Source organism: Hemiscyllium ocellatum, chromosome 2 (genome assembly GCF_020745735.1).
Source record: "Hemiscyllium ocellatum isolate sHemOce1 chromosome 2, sHemOce1.pat.X.cur, whole genome shotgun sequence".
Classification (NCBI taxonomy): domain Eukaryota; kingdom Metazoa; phylum Chordata; class Chondrichthyes; order Orectolobiformes; family Hemiscylliidae; genus Hemiscyllium; species Hemiscyllium ocellatum.
In genome coordinates, this window is record NC_083402.1 from 109,810,213 (window position 1) to 109,836,988 (window position 26,776).

Sequence of the window (26,776 nt, forward strand, 5' to 3'; positions counted from 1 at the left end):
AGTACTGAGAAAGTCACCTCTGCATTGGGCAACCAGACTGTCAGCAAAAGCAAACATTCAATGGAAAGTTTGAATCTGGAGTCTGATTTTAGGATGGCCAAAGGAAGGCTACAGGGTTCATCTTGCAGTTTTGATATTAACTTCCAATCCTGGGAGAAGTTTGCCCAAGATTACTACACCTGGCCCAACAAAACTTATGTTTTATTCATTTGGAGGATGTGGACATCACAGGCTATCCCACATTAATTACCCATCTGTAAATTGTCCAGAGGGCAGTTAAGAGTCAATCATATTGCTGTGGATCTGTTACAAGTAAAATTAGACCATGTAAAGATGGCAGGTTTCCTTCACTAAAACCTAAAGGGTGAACCATTTTTTTTTTAAAAACAACAGTTTACAGTAGTTGCATGGTGATCATTATACTAGCTTATTTTTCCAGATTTTTTAAAATATGTATTTATTGAAAAAATGTTTACTCTTTTACAAGAAAAATAGTTATAAAAATACAGAAAAATAGAAATAACACCACATTATTATATTACAGTAATGTTAACAATAAACTATGTACTTCTCTATGGGATAAAATTGTCTCATATTAACTTAACCCTAGTTAATATAAACTCAAATTAAATGAAATCAAATTAAATTAAATTACAATCCAATTAAATTAATTTACATTGCATTACAGTACTCCACTCGCCACCAAAGCTCCAGCCCATGGGAGCAACAGTTATTACACCATATTTACTAGGCCTCTTCTCCCCTCCACCTCCACCCCCCCACAACCAGGGTTCCCAGACCACCATATACGGCACTCAAAGCTATACAGAGGCCTTAATTAGTACCGCCGACAGGTCCATGTCTGTGTAATTTAGAAAGAGCTGCCATGTCTTATAAAATTGCTATGTTCCATGCGCACCATACTGGTCAGATAATCTTGGGGCACGTGTCCCATCACAAGTCTGCACTACTCCACAAGACTTGGACGTTTTTCTGATACCTAGTTCATTAGTATAAAGGAATGTGAAATAACCTCTTCCCATGCTCACCCAGAGGGGGCAGATTCCATACTCCCAAAAGGAGGGATACCAGATCTGCCTTAACTTCAATTCCCAGGATCTTCTCCAGCTGATTCACTATGGTACCCCAGTATCCGCAAATCTTGTAGCAACGTGTGAGGGTGCCTATGCTGATTTTACATTTGAGACATCCTGGAAAAGATCCTCTCTTAAACTTTGCTAACCCTTCTGGTGCCATATGGGCCCTGTGAAGGATCTGCAATTGCATAGTTTGTGCTTTATTGCATATTGAGCTTTTCTTCACATTCTCCCATGTTTCTGATGAAATTTCTTCCCCCAATTCTTGATTCCAGATCCCATGGAGTCTCTCCATATTCCCCAAGGTGCTCCCTCTCTGCAGGTGGTATATGGTACTAATAGAGAGCGCCTCCACATCTGAGCACTCTTGTTTCTATGTCTGACTTGTCGAACTGAGCCAACAGTGCGGTCTTCTTCTGTATATAGCCCCTAACCTGAAAGTGTGGGAAAAGGTCCCTATTAAGAATCCCATATTTCTGACTTAATTGGTTGAAAGACATCAAGACCTCTCCCTCAAATAAATCTCCCAAACAGGAGATTCCCACACCCTCCCATGCTCTAAGGCCAAAGTCCATTGACTCTGGACTAGATCCTGGGGCTCTCGCTAATGGGGTGAATGGCGAGGTCTTAAGCAAATTGCCCTCACCCTGCCACATTATCCTCCATGCTTTCACCATATTCAAGATAATTGAGCTCTCACAGTGCTTAGCCACGGATCGCATTTTGTCCATAAACAGTGAATTAACAAAGGAACATCTCGCCTGTGAACATCACGCCATATCGATCTCGAGTCCTGACGCACCCAGTCACCCACGTATGACAGCAGGGCGCCTATTTGATATCTCTACAGAGCTGACAGATCCATGCACCCTGCAATATCCTGCGGAAGTTGCAGCTTGGTAAATTTAATTAGGGGGTGCTTACGTCACCAAATAAAGGATCGAAGCCAACCGGTAAACCTCCACAACACCAGTCTGGGTAACAACAACAGAAGCATCCTCATAGGATATAATAGCCGAGGAAGAATATTCATTTTAATCAGGGCCATAGGGGCCTAGCCACAATGTTGGTAGTCCCTCCCATCGCTTCCAGTCCTGCTTTATCCTCTCAAACAACTGCACAAAGTTAGCTCTGTACAGCTAATGGAAGGTAGGGGTAATAAACATTCCCAGGACGAGAAAACTTTTTTGCAACTGCCGATAAGGAAACTGCATTCCATCCTCCAGCCCCGGCACTTCCACCAATCCTCCCATGGGCATGACTTCTGTCTTTGTAAAATTTATCCTGTATCCCAAAAAGCTGCTGAATAAATAATTTTTTTTGTGTTAGCTGAGGTATGGGCTTTTCTGGCTTAGCCGGAAACAGAAGGACATCATCTGCATAAAGGGTAATTTTGTGCTCCCCAACTCCCACCTTTGGTGCCACTATTTCAGGGTCCTTTCAGATGGTCTCCGCCAATGGCACAATTACCAAGGTAAATAGCAGCAGTGAGAGAGGACATCCTGTCACAGCTGCTTCTTCCCACATTAAAATTGGTCGATTTGACACCATTCGTGATAACTGCCGCCTTGGGGTCTCTGTATAACACTGCCACCATCCTAGCGAAACCACCCCCCTTGGACCAAAGCGATCTAAAACATCAAACAGATGAGACCATTCCACCCAATCGAACACCTTTTCTGAACCAGGGAAACCACCAAGCTCAGAATCAATCTCTGCTGACACACCTGCACCATATTCAATACCCTCCTGATATTATTGCAAGGGCTGCGGCCCTTGATAAAACCAATCTGGTTCTCTTTTATAATAACAGGCAGGACCTTTTCCAACCTCAAAGCCAAATATTGAGTCTACATTCAACAGTGAGATAGGACACTCAATCCTCAGGGTCTTTCCCTTTCTTATAAATAAGGGAGATATTGGCCTCCCTAAGGGAGGGCGGAAGGCAGTCCTGGCTATATGAATAATTATACATCTCCAGAAGTGGTTCAGCTAACATGTGCGCAAACTCCTTGTAAAACTCACTCGGGAACCCGTCTGGACCGGGTGCCTTGCCACCTTGGAGCTGCCTTACTGCCTCTTGCACCACTTGTATCGTCAGAAGTGCATTTGAAAGGGAGACCTGCTCTGTGTTTATACCGGGGAGGTTCAGGTTTTCAAAAAAGGATCCCATTCTTGATACTCCATCTCCACAGCTCTACAACCGGTATATAACTCTGCGTAGAATTCCCAAAACCTGGCATTAATATTTTTCAGTATCTACCTGGCTTACCCCCATATTCGAACAACCTTTGCTTTGCAAAGGAGACCCTTCACCACTTGTGTGTGTACTCAGTCCAGAGCAGCCCAGAGAGCCATGACCCATTGTATCGGAACCACAGACGGTCTGTTATAATGTGCTGACTCGGCTGCTTTCAACCAGGCCTCAAGCATCCGCTGCTGCTCTCCTCTCTGCCTCTTTCTTGTTGTTGAATATGAAATAATCAGACCCCTTAAATACACCTTGGTGGTCTCCCAAAGGATCCCTTATAAGGTACTGTGCAAAGATGCTATGTCTCAGCAGAAGTGGATCCATGCGCCAGCGCCGTGTGCCTATTTCACTACCCTTTGGTCTTAACATCCAAGTACACTGCTGCATAGTCCGAAATAGTTATGTTCCCAATCCTGCAGGCCAACATCAAGTCCACACAAATCGACAGAATAAAGAACCTGTCAATACTTGCATGGCATTTGTGTGGGTTTGAGTAAAAGGTAAAATCTCTCCCGTTAGGATAGAAACACTCTACATATCCACTAGCCCCAACTCCTTATACAAGTCCACTAGCTATCTAGACTGCAGAGGTGTACCCGACAGACCCCTTGGCATCCTATCTATCCCATGGTCCATGAAACGATTAATGTCCTCTCCTATAATCATACAGCACACCCCAAGAGCCATTAATTTGGAAGTTGCATTAACTAAAAATTGGAGAGGATGCTGGTAAATGTTCAGGATGCCATACTCTTCTCCATGTACCAGAGCCTTGAGAATGATTAACTGTACAGCCCATCCTTGATTTGATCTGGCACCTGAAATGAGAGATTCCTTCATAACAGTATGGACACTCCTCTGCTTCTGGAGTTGAAGGAGGAGAAGAATACCCTGTTGTATCCCCTCTTGCTGTAACTTCAGATGTCCCCCATCAGTTAAATGTGTCTCTTGCAGTATAGCGATGTCAACCCTTTCCTTCTTAAGGTTCGAGAGCACCTTTTTCCTTTTAATGGGGGATTGGCTCCCCTTTATATTCCACGTGCACCACCTCAACAGATTACCAGCCACAACTGTATACTACAGCCCACGGTCCTCCGAGAGGAAGAAGCACACTCGATGTGCAGCAAGTGGAAAAAACACAACTTTATCAAATCTAAACACTATTCCTACAAATGCTACTAAAACTAAGAAACTAACCACTACTCCTAACTTGAACATCAGGAGCAATGGAAACAGTAAATGACGTGTGGAAGTGCAGGTGAAACTTTGATAGATGTGGAAGGCTGCTTTGGGGCCTTGGATAGAGGTGGGGGGGGGGGGGGGGGGGGGAGGTGTGGGCACCGGTTTTGCAATTACTATGGTGGCAGGGGAAGGTGCCAGGAGTAAGGGGGGGGGGGGGGGAAGGGGCGGCGGGGAAGCATGGGCCTGATGAGGTAGTCGTGGAGGCATCTGTCTTTACGGAAAGTGGATAGGGGTGGGGAGGCAAATTTATCTCTGGTGGTGGGGTCAGTTTGTAGGTGGCACAAATAGCAGAGGGTGATGTGATGTATACAGAGGTTGGCGGGATGGAAAGTAAGGACCAGGAGGGCTCCGTCCTTGTTGCGGTTGGAGGTACGTGGTTCAAAGGCAAAGGTGCAGGAAGTGGATGAGATACACAGGAGGGCATCATCAATCACGCAGGAGGGAAAATTTCAGTCTTTCTCTGCTCCTCGGATGCTGCCTGACCTACTGTGCTTTTCCAGCACCACACTCTCAACAATAAATACTGGCACAGCCAGTGACATTCAAGTTCCATTAATTAATGCAAACAGTAGTGTCTGAAATGCTATATAAGGCAGACGATAAGAACACATAACTTTAGCACAGAGTGCAAATGGATTGAAAGGAAAAAGACAGATAAATGTGTACTGTATTCAAAGTATTCCAGATATTCCCCTTTGACTTTTTTAAAAAAACTGAATAGAAAGTATTCTTGTTCGCGCAGACATGAGTGATGCGTGCTGCCCGATTCAATGTCATAAAAAAAAAGTCATAGAGATGTACAGCACGGAAACAGACCCTTCAGTCTAACCCGTCCATGCTGACCAGATATCCCATCCCAACCTAGTTCCACCTGCCAACACCTGACTCATATCCCTCCAAACCCTTCCTATTCATATACCCATCCAGATGCCTTTTAACTGTTGGAACTGTACCAGCCTCCACCACTTCCTCTGGCAGCCCATTCCAAATACACACCCCACTATGTGAAAAAGTTGCCCCTTAGGTCATTTTTATATCTTTTCTCTCTCACCCTAAACCTATGCCCTCTAGTTCTTGACTACCACACCCCAGGGAAAAGACTTTGTCTATTTATCCTATCCATGCCCTTCATGATTTTATGAACCTCGATAAGGTCACCCCTCAGCCTCCAATATTACAGGGAGGACAGCCCTGGCCTATTCAATCTCTCCCTACAGCTCAAATCCTCCAAGCCTGGCAACATCCTTGGAAATCTTTTCTGAACCCTTTCAAGTTTCACAACATTCTTTTGATAGGAAGGAGACCAGAATTGTACGCAATATTCCAAAAGTGGTCTAAATGATGTTCTGTACAGCCTCAACATGAAGTCCCAACTCCTGTACTCAATGCTCTGACCAATAAAGGAAAGCATACCAAACGCCTTCTTCACTATCCTATCTACTTGAGATTCTACTTTAAATGAGCTATGAACCTGCACTCCAAGGTCTCTTTGTTCAGCAACCCTTGGACCTTACCATTAAGCCCTGCCTTGATTTGCCTTTCCAAAATGCAGCATCTTGCATTTATCTAAATTAAACTCCATCTACCATTCCTCAGCCCATTGGCCCATCTGATCAAGATCACATTGTAATCTCAGGTAACCTTCTTCGCTGTCCACTATATCTCTAATTTTGCTTTCATCTGCAAACTTACTAACTAAAGCTCTTATGCTCACATCCAAGTCATTTATATAAATGACGAAAAGTAGTGGACGCAGCACTGATCCTTGTGGCAGTCCACTGGTCACAGGCATCCATTCTGAAAAACAACTCTCTATCATCACCCTCTCTGATCTACCTTGGAGCCAGTTCTGTATCCAAATGGCTAGTTCTCCCTGTATTCCATGAGATTTAACCTTGCTAACCAGTCTCCCATGGAGAACTTTGTCGATCATCCTATTGAAGTCCATATAGATCACGTCCACTGCTCTGCCTTCATTAAACTGGTTTATTACTTCTTCAAAAAAAACTCAGTCAAGTTTGTGAGACATGATTTTCCATGCAAAAAGCCATGTTGACTATCCCCAATCAGTCCTTGCCTTTCCAAATACATGTACATCCTCAGGATTCCCTCCAATGACTTGCCCACTACCGTCAGTCTCACTGGTCCATAGTTCCCTGGCTTGTCCTTACCCCCTTTATTAAATAGTGGCAACTCTTAGCCAACCTCCAGTCTTCTTGCACCGCATCTGTGACTATCAATGATACAAATTTCTCAGCAAGAGGCCGTGCAATCACTTCCGTAGCTGCCCCCAGAATTCTAGGATACACCTGATCAGCTCCTGGGGATTTATCCAATTTTATACGTTTCAACACATCCAGCTCTTCCTCCTCTGTAATATGGACATTTTTCACCTATTTTCCTACATTCTATAGCTTTCATGCCCTTTTCTATAGTAAACATGCGTGCAAAGTACTCATTTAGGGAGCAATTACAGAAAAATGGCTCAGGGTTGGACAGGACTGGCAGCTTAATGTTCCAGGATACAAATGCCAAAGGAAGGGCAGAAAGGAAGTCAAGAGAGGAGGGGAAGTAGCGTTTTTGATTAGGGATAGGATTACAGCTGTACTTAGGGAGGATATTCTCAGATATACATCCACGGAAGTTATTTGGGTGGAACTGAGAAATAAGAAAGAGATGACCACCTTATTGGGATTGTATGATAGACCCCCTAACAGTCAGAGGGAAATTGAGAAACAAATTTATAAGGAGATCTCAGTTATCTCCTGTGGCTCCACACAAAGACCACCGTGCTGATCTATGAGGGGCCCGATTCGCTCCCCAGTTAGCTTTTTGTCCTTAATGTATTTGTAAAACCCTCTGGATTCTCCTTAACCCTATTTGCCAAAGCTATGTCCCCTTTTTTCCCCTTCTGATTCCCCTTTTAAAGTATATTCCTATTTCCTTTATACTCTATGAAGGATTAACTCGATCTATACCTGATCTATACCTGACATATGCTTCCTTGTTTTTCTGAACCAAACCCTCAATTTCTTTAGTCATCCAGCATTCCCTATACCTACCGGCCTTTCCTTTCACCCTGTCTCTGGACTCTTGTTATCATATTTCTGAAGTCTTCCCATTTCCAGCCATACCTTTACCTGCAAACATGTGCCCCCAATCAGCTTTTGAAAGTTCTTGCTCGATACCATCAAAATTAGCCTTCCTTCAATTTAAAACTTCAACTTTTAGATCTGGTCTATCCTTTCCCATCACTAAGTAAAAACTCATAGAAAATGGTTTCTGGACGCAAAATACTCCCCCACTGACAACTCAGTCACCTGCCATCCTTATTTCCCAAGAGTAGGTTACGTTTTGCACCTTCCCTGTAGGTACATCCACATACTGAATCAGAAAGTTTTCTTGTACATGCTTAACAAATTCCTTGCCAGCTAAACCCGTAACACTATGCCAGTCTCAGTCTATGTTTAGAAAGTTATATTTCCCATCATAACCACCCTATTATTATTACAGATAACTGAGATCTCCGTATCAATTTGTTTCTCAATTTCCCTCTAACTGTTAGGGGGTCTATCATACAATCCCAATAAGGTGATCATCTCTTTCTTATTTCTCAGTTCCTCCCAAATAACTTCCTTGGAATATCCAGCCTAAGTACAGCTGAAATACTATCCCTTATCAAAACGCTACTTCCCCTCCTCTCTTGACTTCCTTTCTGCCCTTCCTTTGGCATTTGTATCCTGGAACATTAAGCTGCTAGTCCTGTCCAACCCTCAGCCATGTTTCTGTAATTGCTATGACATCCCAGTCCCATGTTCCTAACCATGGCCTGAATTCATCTGCCTTCCCTGTTAGACCTCTTGCATTGAAATAAATGCAGTATAATTTATAATTCCTACCTTGTTCTCTGCTTTGTCCCTGCCTGTCCTGACTATTTGGCAGGCTTCTTTTTATCAACTGTATCGGTCTCAGATTGATTTCTTTCTTCACTAGCTCCCTGGGTGCCACCCTGCACCTTCTCCCGAGCAGCTCTAGCAAATCTCCCTGCCAGTATATTAGTCCCCTTCCAATTTAGGTGCAATCCATCCTTCTTGTACAGGTTATTTCTACCACAGAAGAGATTCCTATGATCCAAGATGTGATCCTCTCCCCTGCACCAGCCTCCTCAGCCACGCATTCACCTGCTCTACCCTCCTCTTCCTGCCCTCACTAGCTCGAAGCACAGGGAGTAATCCAGATATTCCTACTCTTGAGGGCCTCCATTTTAAATTCCAGCTGAACTCACTTATTCTCCCTTCAGAATGTGTATAGTGACCTTCTGCTGGGTCCTTTCCCCCTTGAGAACATTCTGCACCCTCTCTGAGACACCCATGATCCTGGCACCAGGGAAGCAACATACCATCTTGATTTTTCAAGGCTGGCCACAGAAATGTCTGTCTGTGCCTGAGGCTAGAGAGAGTCCCCTAACACAATCGATCTCTTGGAACCTGACATACCCCTCTTTGCATTAGAGCTATTGTCAGTACCAGAAACCTGGCTGTTCATGCTATATTCTCCTGAGAATCCATCACCCTCTACCTTTTCCAAAATAGCATTGAAATGGGGATTGCCACAGAAGACTCTTGCACTACCTGCCTACCTGTCTTACCTTTCCTGGAGTTAACCCCTCATGCGACTGTATCTGTGACTTCTTTCCCTTCCTATAACTGCCATCCATCACATCCTCTTGCTGTTGTAAATTCCTCATTGCATCTAATGGTTGCTCCAATTAATCCATTCGATCTGATCGGATTTGCAACCAACAACATTTATTGCAGATAAATCCTCAGTAATATGTAAACTCTTCCTCAACTCCCACATCCGACAAGAAATGCATATCACTCTACTAAGGGCGATTTTTGCTTCTTTCAATCTGCAGACCCAGAAAATAGCATCGTCTTATTCCTCTACAAAACACTGCCGCATGTCTGGATAGTTGGCAGCTTGCGGGAAAATTTCTAACTCCCACTCCTATCCCATGAATATTGGAGCTGGCACTCATGTTAACATCGCATCTATAATGCATTAGAATCTGGTGAGTGGCAACAGTGAACACAAAGTTTCAATTCGTGTGTGTAACAAACAGAGCCAAAAAGCCAAAAGTCAGTGGAAATCCCCAACGCACAGGCAGTAGGTTACAAGATGCCCAGGATCCACTTGAGGGCAGCACCAATTCACGACCCAAACATTGGACCAATTACTTAAATTCTCAGCAGAACACTGACTAGAACTGTAAAAAAAGCAGTAATATTTTCACAAGTTGTTTTATATATATTTGCTCGACGAGTTAAAGTAGCAAACAGCTTCCAGTTCTTAAACTCTTTCATTCTCACATTTTTGGCCAGTCAATTTACTTTTTGTTAGAAACTGCGAGTTGCTGGTCAATGTTTTTTTAGTATTTCTTTGACCTAACTTCCTCCTTTCACTCCCACCCCATTTTATTCCTGTCCTCATCTTGTCATGCCTGATTGTGCCACACACGTGCATGCACATACACACACCTTGAAAATCTACAGGTCTCATCCTTCTTTCCAAATCCCTCCACATTCTATAAAATTCACTCATTTTCCAAGACCGCTGGAACATCCATGACTTTAACCCATTGATGCTCCAGTTTTCAGCTGTCCAGAACCAAAAGCTTTGGAATTATCTTTTTGAACCTCTCCACTTTTCAGCTCATTCTCATGCTCCTTAATAATGACCACTTGGTTCACCAAGCTTTTGGTTTTCCTGTCTTGATAATATTCCTTCAGATGGCTGGCAATCATGCCACTGGAAAGCACCTTGAAATATTTTGTATGTTCAAGGCACTTTATAAATGCAGGTTGTTGTGGAGCAGTACAGACCAGTCCTTTGTGACTACAAAGTTCAGCTGAAGTTAGAAAATAATGAAGTAGGAGAAAAAGAAAAAGGAGCAGTCTTTCTCTGCTCATCCACACCTCAATTTAAAATGACAGATCGTAAGATTTTCAGTCAATGTCATGCAGAGGTGCATCTCAATATTACCTCGTCCAATTCAAACAAGAGCAAAATGATTTAAGAACAGATTATATTTTCCAGATTGGATATTTTAATTTGCAATGTTTACTTAAAACGATTCAACACTTACGAGATGGGTCCATGACAATTGCTCTGGATGTTTTCCAACAATTGAGGGGGGGCAACTTCTTTACAGAGGTAGTGGTGAGCATCTGCAGTTAGCCTATAGTATCCATCGATTAGTGAGACAAATGAGAAGCCTTCTTTCAGGGACGGAAACTCAACTTCCTATGTCAAAAACAAAAGCAAACTGTATTTGCAATTGAAAGTACACAACAGTGCATAGTTTTGTATTTGTTCTTAAATCACAAACAATATCGCTGCTTCTCTGCAAAGCACAAGTTGGAACAAAATTCGTCCAAAGCTAAACAGTACATACAGGAGCAAAATGTTCAACTATACACTTGAGTTATTCCTGCAGATTGTCTTAATTGGAGCTATAGGTTTTACATTGTAGAGAATTTTAAATCTTGGCAGCTTTGGTCTTGAGAAATGAATCAATCACCCTCAAAATGGATTTTTAAAATTCTTTAATGAGATATCAGCATTACTAGCAATACTTACTTCTCCATTTCTAGTTACCCTTGAACTGACTTGATTTGTTAAGCCATTTCAGGGGTGGTTCAGAGTTCTGCCAATTTGTTACGGATTTGGAGTCACATGCAGGTCAGACCAAGTAAGTATGGGAAATTTCCTTCCAAAAGGATATGACTGAAGCAGATCAGTTTCTGAAGGAGGTGGGTCTGATGTTCAGCCTATGACTTCTGGAGGGAAAGTGCATGTATTGAGCTATCTTGTATCCAATTTCTTTTGTACGCCCCTTGACTCAAGCTACCTGACTTGGTACTGAAAATCTATTCCGTAGTTAAAGTCTGAAGAGACCAAAGAAAGGAACAGCTACACAAAATGTACAAAAGTAACCTGGATAATGAGGCACCTGCTTCCATTGACACACTTGTACGACACATCACATTTCAGTCAGGAATGCAGAGGAGATAAGAATGAAATGCAGAAAATACAAATTAAAGAGAGAGCTATAACACTATAACTGAAGGTAGCAAACAACATTTTGGACACTACTGAAAATTTGATTTTTTTTTAAACCATTTACTTCAAAGACTTCAAAGTGCAAGATGTGGAATCATTGTGGGTAAAACTAAGAGATCACTGCAGGCTCCCAAAACAACAGTTACACTGTAGCTCAGAATTTTCAGGAATGAGAAATGAGACATACAAGAAAGGTATCGTAGTAATCTTGGTTGGGCTTAATCTGTAATGCAGTTTGGGTGAACCAGGTTATCAAAGGAAAGGCTGGCCTCCATCCTAGAATATTGGAAAAAGGAGCTGCAAAGATACTAAAGGCATGGATTATAATTTTCCAAAACGAATTATATTCTGGAAGAGTGCCAGCAGATTGAATAATGTTGTTACATTAGTTATTCAAAAAACGAAAGGAGGCAACAAGATGGAAACTATAGGCCAGTTAGCTGAACATCTAACGTAGGAAAGTTGGCAGCATAAATTAGAAAATCAGCATTGATCAAGCAGAGTCAACTTTTAGTAAATAGAAGAAATTGTGTTTAATTTGAACTTATTGTGGAAACAACAAGCAGGGTGAATAAAGGGGAACTTGTAGATGTGCTGCACTTGGATTTTCAGCGTGTATTTGATAAGTGACACATGAACACGAAGTGTGAGATAAGTGCACATATAGAGAATAACAACGTCCTGGATAAAGATGATCCAGTGGTTCAGTGGTAGTGTCTCTATCTCGGAATCAGAAGGCCTGGGTTCAAGTCCCACAGGCTCTAAAGGTATGTAATAACATCTCTGAACAGGTTAATTAGGAAAATATTTTTTTTAAAAAGGTAAAAGATTGGTTAGTTAAGAGGAAAAGAAGCAGAGCGTAGGCATATACAGGTCCTTTCCAGGTTGGCTAGTGAATGATTATTGATCAGTGCTGGGGCCTCAAAAATATATAATGTCTATCAAGAACTTGGATGTGAATGTTTTGGTAGCTAAATTTGATCAAGACACCAAGATAGGTAGGGGAATAAGTTGTCAAGGGAGTATAGAGTCCAAAGTGACACAGTTTAGGTGAAGTAAGTGGGAGAAAATTGGCAGATAGCATATAATATGGGAAAATATGAACTTAACTGCTATGGCAATAGGAGGAAAAAAGCAGTGTGCTATTTAGATGGAGAGAGCTTATTCTATTCCGAGCAGGAGTGATCTGGGTGTGCTGGTACATGAATCACAAATTGTTAGTGTGTGGGTATAGTTAGTGATTAGGCACATGAATGGAATGTTGGCATTTACTGCAAAGGGAATGGAATATATAAGAAGGGATGTTTTACTGCAGTTGTAAAGAACACCACTGAGACAAACCTAGAGTATCATGTACAGTTTGGGTCTCTTTTTATTTGAAAAGATGATGATATAATTGTGTTTGAAGCAGCTCAGAGAAGTCTTAGTCTTCTTATTCCTGGGATGCAGGGCTTATCTTATGAAGAAGGCTTTAGCAGGTTTGGCCTTTGGTCACTGGTGTTTAGAAGAAAGGAGATGGTCTTATTGAAACCTATAAAATTCTGAGTGATCTTGATAAACAGATAACAGAAGGATATTTCCTTTAGTGGGAAAGACTGGAACTAGGGGGACAATGGTTGAAGAATAAGAGGTCTTGCTTTTAAGATGGAGATAAGAAGAATTTTGTCTCAGAGGATCACTGAAGTATGGGAGTCACACCTCCAGAAAACAGTGAAGGCTGGGTCATTGTATTTATTCAAAACTGAGTTTGATAGATTGTTGCTAGGTAATGGAGTCAAAAGTTATGGAGGGCAGATGGGAAAGTGGCGTTGAGACCACAACCAGATCAGCCATCATTGGAGCAAGTTAAAGGGGTGACTAGTTTACATGCTCTTCAAAGTGCTCATTTTTATTCATTTGTGAGATGTGCACATCTCTGAATGGTCAGCATTTTTATTAGTTGTCCCTTGTACCCTTGAGAAGGTGATGATGAGCTGCCTTCTTGGACCAACGTAGCTCACATGCTGTTGGATGACCAGCAATGACTTTAGGGAGGGAATTGCAGGATTTTGACCCCAATGATAACCAGGGAACAGCAATTTCCAAATCAGGATGGTGAGTGGCTTGGAGGGAATTTGCAGATGATGGTATTCACATACATCTGCTATCTTTGTCCTTCCAGATAGAAATCATCATGGGTTTGGAAGATGCTGTATAAGGATTTCAGTGAACTTCTGCAGCACATCTTGCTGATAGTACACACTGCTGCTAAAGAATGTTGGTGGAGGAGGAAGTGAATGCCTGGGGGTGTGGTTTGCTTTGTCCTGGATGGTGTCAAGCTTCTTGGGTGTTGTTGGAGCTGCACCCATTCAGGCAAGTGGAGAGCATTCCAACACACTGCTGACTTGTGCTTTGTAGATGGTGGACAGGTTTTGGGGAATAAGGAGGTAACTTATTCGCGACTGTATTCTTAGCCGCTGACCCGTTCTTGTAGTGTTTGTGACACAAGTCTTATTTCTGGTCAATGGCAACCCCAAGAATGTTGAGAGTGGGGGATTCAACGATGACATTGAATTCAACATGGAATGCCAAGGAGAGGTGATTAGATGGTCTCTTATTAGAGATGACCATTGCCTTGCATTTGTGTGGCGTGAATGTTACCTTCCACTTGTCAGCTTGCACCTGGACATTGTTTGGATCTTGATACATTTGAACACGGACCACTTCAGTATCTGAGAAATTTGAATGATACTGATAGTTCTGTAATCATCAGTGACATCCCCACTTTTGACCTTATTATAGAGGGAAGGTTATTGGTGAAGCAAAGAGATGGTTAGGCCTAAGACACTACCCTGAGGAACTCCTGCAAAGATGTCATGGAGCTGAGATGCTTGACCTCTGACAACCACACCCACCCTCCTATGTGCCGGATATGACTCTCTGTCTTTAAAGCTGTGCTAATGAGGCACTCTCAGGGAGACATTGGAGGTGGACACATCAAACAATTGCTTTGTGCCTTCAAACACAGTGTTTCTCTTACATTCAGCAGTGAGCTAAGGAATGAGTACCTCCTTAGTGTACTGCAGCCAACTGCGAATCTATTTGTGTAAGAATTAGTCGACAGCTTAAGAAAGAAGAATTCAATCACAGATTATATGTTGATACTATAGACTGAAAAACAAGCTGCAGAAGTGGAGCAAGTGACAGGAAGGCACAGTCTGACACAATTATTAAGCCACAAACTATCTCTTAGAGTGTTTCAAAACAGATGAAGTAACCTACAAAGTAATACTATAAGCACAGGCTTGTTTACTTAATTATAGTATTTGATAAGCCTTCAGCATGGACAGTGAACTTTTATCACGAACCTGTATATTCATGCCAAACCATTCTATACAGACAGAAGGACAGCTTATACTGCCCAGGAGAAATAGAATGTTTACATCAAGGGGATAAAGCCTGACTTTAGCAACATAATGTGCTGAATTGCAAAACCAAAGAGAAGGAGCTGAGCTGACAGACAGGGATAACTGGTTACGAAGAAAATTTCAAAGATATTTGATGATTACCATACATGGAAGCATCCAGTGAAATTTATACATGTACTGTGGGTCTTAAGTACATCACCCCACATAGTATAAAACTATTGAGATAACAAGTCTTCGTAAATCCTATGAGAAATTCAGAAGTGACTAACTACTTTAATAACAAAACTAATCTTTCCCATTATGGAAATCTGAGTGAGTTTCCTCATCCGCTGATATCAGAAACTGTAGGAACAGGACCCTTGCCCTGAGACACAGTCATTATTCACAGAGTAGTTATGCGACATGACAGTTGAAAAGTTCCAGTGTATTTACATCATATGTTTGAGGCTGCTGCTTAGTGATTGAATGGTTGAGAAACAAAGAATCAAAAAGAATCTAAACAGTTGTCTGGCAAGCAGTGGGTGGGGGGAGGGGGGGTGTGGTGGTGATGAGGTTGGGGAGGGTGCGTGCTGTGGAAAGGTTTGTGTTTAGAACCATTATTCAGATTTATGGCCTCAAACTGAACTGGAACAGCGAGAGGAGAGAGTTCTTTCATTATTCCACATAATACCGGACATAATTATAATTATACACATCATCCTCCTTCGGCATTTATAATTTTATCATATAGTTCCAGCAACTTAAATGGTTGAAATTATTGCATAAGCAGTGATTAATATCATATTCAAAAATGCAACGCTATTTGCAAGTGTACTAAGCTAATAAAGGACTCCTCAGCTTCCTCAGTGACTAGTAATTGTTAAGCACATCATCTGGTGTTCAGCTACTTGTTTTATTTTCTAATGCTAAATGTGCAGCACTGTTTGTGCCTTTCCACAAGTGCATAAGGTTTTGTACTATGACTTCAGTGGAGGAGTTTGGTTGTGCAGGGGTCCTGGTTTGTATGATGCCTGATGAAATCCAATGAGATGGTTGAAACCATTTGTGCTGCACCTCACTCACCTTCTCCTCAATAGACTGCTGAACCTAGCCACTGTCTGCCTTCCATCTCATAACCCATGTGCAGCAACGTCTACCAGCAGATAGCCTGTGGATCGCATACAAGCAAAATGTTGCTGACACGGGAGATCCAAAATAAAAACAGAATGCTGGAGAAACTGAGAGGTCAATCAATATCTATGAAGAGAGAAACAAGAGTTATTGTTTAGAGTCCAGTATGACTCTTTTACTTGAAACATTAACTCTGTTCTTCTCCATGCAGATGCTGCCACACTTACGGAGTTTCTCCAGCACTTTATTTTTATCCCTGCAGATCAAGGAATGGGAAACATGGGAAAGTCACAATCAAAATGTACTGTGCGTGCTGATTAAAACCTCAATTTTGAAGAAGAACACTAAAAAGAAATCAAATACTGAATATATTTCACAGACTCTGCAACTAAAAACAACCCTACCCCCCCTTTATTATGCATGAACCTTCTGATGTATGAAGTAAAATAAAATGATCCAAAGCATTAAAAAAGCTGATTTCATTTACACTGTGCATAACTTCTGACTAAGGCAAACCTTTTGACACAAAAAAAGTGCATTCCTGCTTTCACATGCAAATGAAGTAGGCACATGGACACAGCTTAAAACCAAGGGACTTCCTGTTTTCAACAGAAAAGAGGAGAATTATTTTTTTTCTCAGACAGTTATTGGTCTGTGGCATTGTCCTCTCCCGAGAGAAACGAAGGCAGGGTCATTGAATAATTTTAAGGCTGAGTTAAAATAGACTGCTCGTTGGTAAAGGAGTCAAAAATGTACATGGGGCAGACAATCAGATCAGGCAGGATTATATGGAATTGCAGAGCATGCTCGGAGGGTTGATCAGCCTTTCTCTTCTAACGAATCTGTTTATCATTCTCAGACAGCTCATCTCCATTTTGTGCCTACACAACTGACCCAGGTGCAGGTGAAAATCATACTCAATTATTCCAATGTGTATTAACGAAACAACTAGAACCTCTAACTGCATTATGGTATTTGAATAATCATTTGACAGTACTATAATTGACAAATCATCTGCAACATTTCTATAAAGTTTAAAGGTTACAAATTGCAGATATTTTCCAGTAAACTCATTTCATTTATGTATCAGCTTGAGTTGGAAGAGTTCTAATTTACTTTCTGTGGAAGAAAGTCAGCATCTTTGACATGGTGATAACCTGGGCTACATCAGCTTCTGTTCGATTGAACCAAAGTAACATCAATCACAGAAAGCTCAAAGTTATTATTAACATTAGAGGCAGCATGAGAATCTGAGTGACCACAGAATGTAGAAACATCTGGCACTTAATTAAGACGTTACCAAGAGAGGCATAATTTGCCAAACTAAAACCCTCTGATGTCATTTGTACTGCTAGTTCTATTGAGGTCAAGCACAAGCCTTGGCAACATAGTAAGAATAATAATATTTTGAAATTTTCTTGTGTGATGAGGCAATGCCACTTCCTGAACAGAAACAGGTTACTTCGTTAGCTTTAGAGCAAGTCGAATAAGGCAGAAACATGTTGTAAAAGGACAAGATAATGCAGAATAATATACCATAGGCTTCCTGTTCTTACACAGCAGTTAGTTCTCGTCACTGGTTCAGAAAGGAATCATATTTAAATCAGGACAAAACATTCAATGTAATCTTTCACAGTCATGCGAATTCACCATTGACATGCAGTGGTAAACATCAGTCTTGAACAATAGGATCTATAAAACAAACTGGAGACTTTGTAACCACTGAGAATCCAGAGGAATTCAGCTCCAGTGCTCAAAATAAGTTTAATTTAAAGACATCATTATCTTGTTAGCTTGACACCAATAGTAAGGAAAATGTTGAACAATTAGAAAAGAATGACAAAATCAGGCAGAGTTGGCATAGATTTATGAAAGGGGAATTATGTTTGAGAAACTTGTTGGTATCACTTTGAGATGTTACTTGTAGCACATGTAAATGATATCCCAGTGGATTCAGTGTACTGGCATTTTTCAGACGGCTTTTAGTTAGGTTCCACACAAGTTCAGAAATGAACTTAGAGTACACAGGAATGGAGGGAGTATATCAGTACAGATTGAGAATTGGTTGTAGTCATAGAGCTGTACAGTATGGAAACAGATCCTTTGGTCCAACTTGTCCATGCCGACCACATATCCTAAATTAATCTAGTCCCATTTGCCAGCACTTGGCCAATATCCTGAAAATCCTGCTATTCATATACCCATCCAGATGCCTTTTATCATGTTGTGATTGGATCAGCCTCCACCACTTCCTCTGCCAGCTATGGTAAATATAGGGGAATGGGTCTGGATGGGTTGCGCATCGGTGTGGACTTGTTGGGTCAAAGGGCCTGTTTCCACAAAAAAGAAATTCAATACATGCATCACCCTCTGCATGAAAAAGTTGCCCCTTAAGTCTCTTAAATCCTTCCCCTCTCATCTCAAACCTATGCCTCTAGTGTTTGACTTCGCATCCCTGGGAAAAGACCTTGGTTACTCAGCTTATCTATGCCCCTAATGGTTTTATAAACCTCTATAAGGTCACTCCTCAGCCTCAGACATTCCAGTTAAAATAGCCCCAGCTTATTCAGCCTCCCTGTAGCTCAAAACTTCCAACCCCTGGCAACATCCTTGTAAATCTTTTCTGAACCCTTTCAAATTTCATAATATTCTTTCTGAAACAAGGAGACCAGAACTGAATGCAATATTCCAAAAATAGCCTAACCAAAGTCCTGTACAGTTGCAACATGACCACCCAACTCTGATACTCAACACACTGACCAACAAAGGCAAGCATACCAAACACCTTCATTATTCTGGCAATCTGCGACTCCACTTTCAAGGAACTATTAACCTGTACTCCAAGATCTCTTTGTTCAGCAACAATCCTCAGAACCTTACCAAGAAAGCAGAGAGAAGGAATAAAATACACCATTCTCAGGATAGCAGAACATCACAACAGAAATTCCACAATGATCAAGGCTAGACCCACAACTGACATGTTTTCCAATGTGGAAGCAATTGGAATATTTCCACGTGAACACAAGTTGTAAGGAGATGCAAGGTACATTCATTTGGACTTGGACAGATCAAATGAATGATAGAGCAGATAGAATATAATGTGAATAATAGCAAAGATACTCATTTTGGTGGAAAAACAGAAAGCAGGATATTTATTAATGGTGAGAGAATGGAAGTGCAGGAGCCCAAAGGGATCGGTAAATACTTCTCCTTGAGTCATTAAAATCTGTCTGGAAGTATAATAAGTAATTAAGATGGCATCATTCTGTTGAAAGTAATTTCAAAGGCATTTGTGTACAGGGATATAGAGGTCTTGCTGTAGGTGAGACCTCACCTGGAGTATTCTGTATAGTTTGGATCTCCTTACCTATGGAAGGACACACTTATCACAGAAGAAGGTAATCGGGTTGGTCACTAGATTCACGTCTGGGGTGATGGGACAGTCCCTGGCTGGTGAACCTAGAATCAGGTTACATAATCTCAGATTACAAGCACGTCATTGAAGACTGAGATTAGGAAGATTTTCTTCACCCAGAGGTTTGTGGAAGATAATTTGTTGAGCAGGTTCAAGATAGATGTCAATAGGTTTCTGGTGACTAATCACATTAAGGCATATGGAGATAATGTGTGAAGGTGCTATATAGAGGAGATGATTAGCTGTGACCCACAATGGAGGGACAGCCTTGATGGGCTGAATGGCCTCCTTGTGTTCTTGCATATTTCTTTGTTGCAAAGTCATTGTTTTGTTGTTGCTGTAAAAGTTTTATTCATATCCCGCTACTAACAACATTTGCCATAACCTCCCCCAAAATCTGCTAAAGCCAAGACTTGAGTCATTTTGAATTTTTCAGATTTGAGTTTAAAAACTTCAGTATAGGCAAATTTGGATTATTAAGGGCTTAAGGCGCATGGCAAAACTGTGGACAAGGAGTTTCTGATGAATTGAACACTACAACCTCATGAATAAAATATTCTTCTCAATCCCTTTTAACAGCCAACAAAATGGACAGACTGGAAAAGGGCATAGTGACTAATATCAACTGCAGGAGCCCATGGCTTGGGACTGTCGAAGATTATCCCCACTGGCCACAACAGAGGCAGATGACAATCACAGAGGGGAAGGGAACTGCTGTGACTGGCAGAGTGAATGGTAAGGGCTCCCTGGAAGGGTTTGGGGGCAGCACATCTTCTCCCCCGATCCATAAACAGTGCTGGAAAAAGCACAAGTAAATATCCAGCTTGATTCAGTTCCTGATCCTGGGTGTACTATGTCTAGTAATCTTCCCTCCTTGAATGTCTGTGTACGGGCAGATTACTAACCAAGCAATCCAATCTTGCAAAACTCACAAGGTAATACCCAATGTTCGATGTAATTTTCTGACTGAACAGTACCAGGTGAACAATCCCACGTATGCTAAGAATTACACTAACAATTTTAAATGAATGAGTTGGGTTTCCAATTTGATTCATTAACTTGAGCTTGCTAGAAATGGCAGATGTTCATGGGCAGGATAAAGTAAACATGGTAAGGTCTTGTGCCGTATTTGAATTAAGAAAAAAAGTTAGGGAAAGTAGTTTCCTGTTAGATTCTTTTGGAAATGTCCCAACCAAAGCTGACTTGTCAATTGATTTGCACCCTTTTCTCATAACTTATAAATTGATGCTCCTAATTAATTTTTGCATTCTTGAATCACGAGTGTACAATGAAAACCCTCAACAAGCATGTCTCTCTTTCTCAGCAATAAATGTGTCTTGCAAAAAATCTGTATTATGTCATACTTACCAAGGTCTTGCTGTCCTGTTTGATTATGGTGACTATTCTCCCCTCGGAGGAGCCATCTTTGCTTGCTTGCTTGATGCTGACATTGATGATATCGGGGAAATCACAATAAGGCTGTAGCTCCTGCCAACAGAGATATAAGTTATGACTTTGGTATTTTGATTTCTAGCTTAGCAGCTATAATGAGCTTTTCTGCAGTTACTCTGTTCTTCTGTGGTCATAGCACGCCATGTAGAGTAAAGCTATTTCCTATGTTCCTGGTTCTGGTAATCAGATAAATGGATTCTTTTGCATTTCTATTCCTCTTCAAACTGCTTTACTTACAAGCAATTGCTTCCACTTAGTTTTGTTTTTAGATTTTGTATATTATAGCTCTTTAACAGATATGCAGAGTTAGCACAAGTTCCCATGTGTAAAATGGGTTCTATTCACAGTACTTTAAAAGAGCTATTCCAAACTTTAACAATAGAAAGAACTGGAATCTAGAGGTTATTTCCTTCGCTCACTCTCACCCCAATTCCATATCCAGGCTTAATCAAGCGAACACAGTGAGTGTTAAAAGTAAACAGAAACAAAAACAGTGAGGTGTTAAAAATAAACTGACTCTCATAACCAAACAATGCCAACTGAGTAGGTTACTCAGTAGAACATAAAAGAGTCTTAGATGAATAACAGATGTATATAAAGGATAAAGGAATACAAAATTTTTGCTGATAGCGCTAAGTTGTGGGTAGTCTTGCATGGAACAAACAAATATGGGCCAAATGGACTGTTGCTGTGCTGAGTATTCTGGGCAGCAACAGAGTTAAATGGAGAAAGAGAGTGAAGAACGAGGGATGAATATGTTTCACTTAGTCCAGTGTCCGTCACTGCTCATGCTACACCACATGACAACACAGCTGGAGCTGGTCAATTTATTCTTCATGACATGGCGTCAGAACTAGTGCACCATGTCCGATTGATACATGGCGATTAACGGATTTAGAAATATGCTTTAAATTATTCAAAATCTAGATCAGGCTGGTTGTGCCTGAAGTAAAAGAATAGGAGGAGAGAGATGTTATGTATTTTAAACTATTTCAACGGTGCTTCTTTTTTTTCCCAGGAAAATTCTTTCAAATTCTCTTAAATTTCATGGCCCTTTGAAGTAATTCCCTCATTGAGATTGCACAATTGAAAGGAATTTGCTTCTGGTGTCATTGCTTCCTCAGCCCGTCATCAACTGGGGCTACCCTGGATCTTTACTCAGCAGTTTCCATGATGACAACATAGCCAAACCGGAGTATTTACGAGGGGAGAACATTTCTGATGTTTCCTATTTTAGGACCTGAAATGGGCAGCACATGCACAGACTTGCATGTCCAAACTTGGAAGGTCAAAGGTTGGAAGCTCAAAGTTCAGCCTCAGGCCTTGTTATTATTGTTTGGACAATTGCAAGCACCCATGGTGTCACTGTAAGGGCCTTATTCAGGATCTTGTAGCAACCTTGTGAATAGTGTTGTGTAGCTGCACATCATGGAGTATAAATAGTACATTTGGGAGGCGTTAGAACATGTGACATTACACTGCACACTGAAAGAATCGGACTGCAACAAATGAGGGTGGAAGACTTAAATAAGCATACAATGATGAGCATAAAAAGAAATCAACTTAATCCTTATCTAAGGTAATAACAACTCAGACTCTAGTATATTTATCATAACCATATACTTCAGTATTAGTATGAATGTATGATAAAGAACATTACTTTGAAGTATAAGCTTGAAGGTGGTTCTTGACTTTGCTTATTCCTTGCTTGGTGTATCCTGAACCAAATCTCAGTGTATTTATAAGGATCAATACTGTCAGCAGCTAGCCAAAGGGAGGGAAGCAGACAGACAGGCAACATCACTGCTGATCAATGTGACCTCCTCTCTCTATGAGCCTCAACTTCACAAATCTCACACACCTTTCCCAAACTACACCTAACTTTCTCGTCTCTAATGTCTCATATGGGGATCTGAGGATTGGTGTTCCAGCTCCAGCCATTGCCTGCCCCCCTGCTGCTGAGTTCTGGAGTTGCTGGTCTCTGACAGATAGGTGGGCAGGCCTTCTTGATCCAGATTCATAATTCCCAGATTGTTGAAAGATCTGGTGAATTCTCTGACTAACGTAGGTCATAGGTTTCTCACCAGAAAACTCTTGGTTTTGGAAAAAGTCTGCAAGTTGAAAATTTCTGACCATCGTTTGCAAATAGTTGAAGCCTAGGAATTGGGCCTTGAGGCGTTGTGCTCATTACAACCTGAAACCACTAAAACAAATTGTTTATTCTTACTGTAATGTTCTGACTGTCAATGAATCTATAACCCAAGTGAATATATTATCCTTAATACTAATAGCTCTAATCTTACAGAATGTAGCCTCATAGGTAGGATTCATGTACAGCACAATACAGCAACTCTTTTCCTCCTTTCCCCCTCTTTCCTCTGCTCCTCTTTATAATTGTAGAAGAATCTTTTTTAAAAATCACAAGTACAATTAAGAGCATTCTGGTTACATTAACTAATTTGAGAATAAAATGAATAGTAGTGCTAGTAAAATCTTTTTTTAACAATACATGGTGGTGTTTATTTGAACAGACATCACCTACCAATTATTTCCCATTCATTGCAATGTTCAGGATAATTTGTGACTTCTCAGTTACTGAAGCAGTCCATATCCAAATGCAACAAAATCTTGGACAATTCCCAGATTTGAGCAGGTAACTGACAAGTAATATCCACTCCACACAAGTGCCGGGCAGCGGCCATCTCAAAAGAGAGAATCTGATCATTGTCCCTAAATATTCGATGTCATTACCACTGCAATATTACCTAACCCTAACCCTATCCACTAGCAATATCCTGGGTGATTGCCATTGACTACAAACAAACTGGACTAAGCATATAAATGTAATGGCTACAAGGACAAGGCTAGAAATCTTGCAGCAAGTATCTCACTTCCTGACTCCCTAAAGTCTGTCCACCATCTACAAAGCACCTCCATTTGCCTGAACGAGTGCAGCTCCATCACTTAAGAAAGTTGACACCATTCAGGACAATGCAGTCTGGTCGCTTGGCACGACATCCACAAACATCGACTTCCTCTACCACCTATGCATATAGCAGCAATGTGTACCATCTACATGATGCACTGTAGAGATTCACGAAAGTTCCTCAGACAACATTTTCCAAACCCATGACCACTACCAACTAGAAGGACAAGGTGAGAGATACATGGGAACACCATCAGCTGCAGGATCCCTTCACAGCCACTCCCTCTTGATTTGGAAATATATTCCTATTTCTCTAGTATCACTAGGTCAAATCCTGAAATTCCCTCCCCAATGACATTGCTGCCATTGTGCGAAAGGCAAGTGGACTAAAGTGGTTCAAAAAGGCAGCTCATCATCACCTTTTGAATGGCAACTGAGATCGGTTAATAAACACTTAGAAGCAGAAAATGAAGCATGAAGATCTGGTACAGGAAGTTAAGTGATATTGGTCTGAGGTAACAGATGAGCTTCTATGTGACTGCTGGAGTCGATGGACAGGTCCATATTCAACACCATAATTCAAACCAAGCTCAATCTCTAAATCTAGGACTCTGCTCTCTCTTCTGCAACTGGATCATTGAATGCCTGACCTGCAGACTGCAATCAGTAAGGATAGGCAACAGCACCTCCTCCACGAGAATCCACAACAATGGTCCCCACTAGGCTGTATACTCAGCCCCTTACTATACTCGTTATACAATCACGATTGTGTAGCCAAATTCAGCTCTAACTCCATTTACAAATTTGCTGATGACACCACCACAGTGGGTTAGATCTTAAACAACGATGAATCAGAGTACAGGAACAGGACGGAGAGCTTAGTGGCATGGTGTAAAGACAACAATCTCTCCCTCAATGCCAGCAAAAAGAAAAAGTTGATTATCAACTTCAGGCAGCAGAGTGGAGAACATGCTCCTGTCTGTATAAATGATACAGAGGTGGAGGTGGTCAACAGCTTCAAATTCCCACCAATAAATAACACCAACAATTTGTGCTGGTTCATTTACATTGACATTATGGTCAAGAAATCACACCAATGCCTCCATTTCCTCTGAAAGATGAGGTAATTTGGCACGCCACAATGATTCTTAGCAATGTTTCATCGATGCACCACAGAAAGCATCCTATCCGGATGCATCACAGCTTTGTGTGGCAAATGTTCTGTGCAAGAAATTACAGCCAGTCCATCACGGAAGCCAACATTCCTTCCACTGCCTTCAGACATATTGTGTTTTTGCTTTCAATAGCAGGGGGATTGAGCTTAAGAGTGACAAGGTAATGCTGCACCTCGAAAAAGTCCTGGTTAGACCACACTTAGAATATTGTGTTCAGTCCTGGTCGTCTCATTACAGGAAAGATGTGGAAGATTTAGAGACGGTGCAGAGGAGATTTACCAGGATGCTACCTGAACTGGAGGGCATGTCTTATGAAGAAAGGCTGAGTGAGCTAGGGATTTTCTCACTGGAGCGAAGGATGAGAGGTGAGATGATAGAGGTGTACAAGATGATGAGAGGCATAGACAAAGTGGGTAGCCAGAGACTTTATCACCATGACAAAAATGACTGTCACAAGGGGACATAATTTTAAGGTAATTGGGGGAATGTTTAGGGGAGATGTCAGAGTAGGTACTTTACACAGAGAGGTGGATGAGTGGAATGCATTGCCAACAGTGGTTGTAGACTCTGAAGAAGGGCTCATGCCCGAAACGTCAATTCTCCTGCTCCTTTGATGCTAGCTGACCTGCTGCGCTTTTCCAGCAACATATTTTCAGCTCTGATCTCCAGCATCTGCAGTCATCACTTTCTCCGGGTACATAGGTTAGTTTGATCTCAGAGTAGGATAAAAGGTTGGTGCAACATTGAGGGCTGAAGGGTCTGTACTGTTCTTTGTTCTACACTTCTCACTGCCTTGGGAAAGCAGCCAACAGAATCAAAGACGCCTCCCACCCCGGTTATATTTTCTTACATCCTCTTCTGTCAGGCAGAAGATACAAAACTTGAAAACATATCAACAGATTCAAGAACAGGTTTTTCCACACTGTTACCACTCCTTTAAGTGGACCTCTCATATACTGAAGTTGATCTTTCTCTACATCCTCCCTGTAGCTGTAACACCACTTCATGCATTCTGTCCTATTACACTTGTTTAAGGTATGATTTGCCCCGATAACATGCAAAACAATACTTATCATCGTGTCTTGGTAAAGGTGGCAAGAATAAATAAATCACACCAAATACTGGTCCAGCCAAAATACTCATCCCATAAGTGAACTGAAAGAAAACAAATGATTTGTGCAGAAGTGCAGAATTCAGTACCTGACTTAGCTATATAGGCCAGAAAAGCTCTAATTTTCATGCCAGAAAAGCTCTAATTTTCATGCTGACTTGTTGATCTCAACTTCTGTACTGGCAAGTGTGCTAACATATCCCAGGACCTGGGAGGAATAAAAAGCCTAGGGTTTGGACTCTTGATTCATTACATATCCAATACATATGTACATATGCATGTACGCCTGCACATGTACAACTGTGTGTGAAGATGGGTGTGAAATCTATGGGGGCAAGTGTGCAGGTAATAAGAAAAGACTGTGTTAAGTTCAGGTATAATGTAATTTATATCCTGACATCTTATGATCATTCATGATGTAGATTTACGCAAGAAATAAATGAATGTTAGGAAACAAGTGAGATT

At 41.3% G+C, this 26,776-nt stretch overlaps 1 protein-coding gene across 7 annotated transcripts in view; it reads right to left on the reverse strand.

Annotated features, from left to right (window-relative positions):
• LOC132824506 (tyrosine-protein kinase JAK2-like) overlaps nucleotides 1-26,776 on the reverse strand; it is a 249,526-nt gene that overhangs the window by 40,077 nt on the left and 182,673 nt on the right. For all 7 annotated transcript variants that reach the window (XM_060839132.1, XM_060839103.1, XM_060839113.1 and 4 more), the window contains 2 exons: nucleotides 21,016-21,135; nucleotides 10,739-10,896 (listed from right to left, as the gene is read on the reverse strand). In XM_060839132.1, the coding sequence (XP_060695115.1) occupies nucleotides 10,739-10,896; nucleotides 21,016-21,135 (278 nt within the window). The remainder of the gene's footprint in view (nucleotides 1-10,738; nucleotides 10,897-21,015; nucleotides 21,136-26,776) is intronic.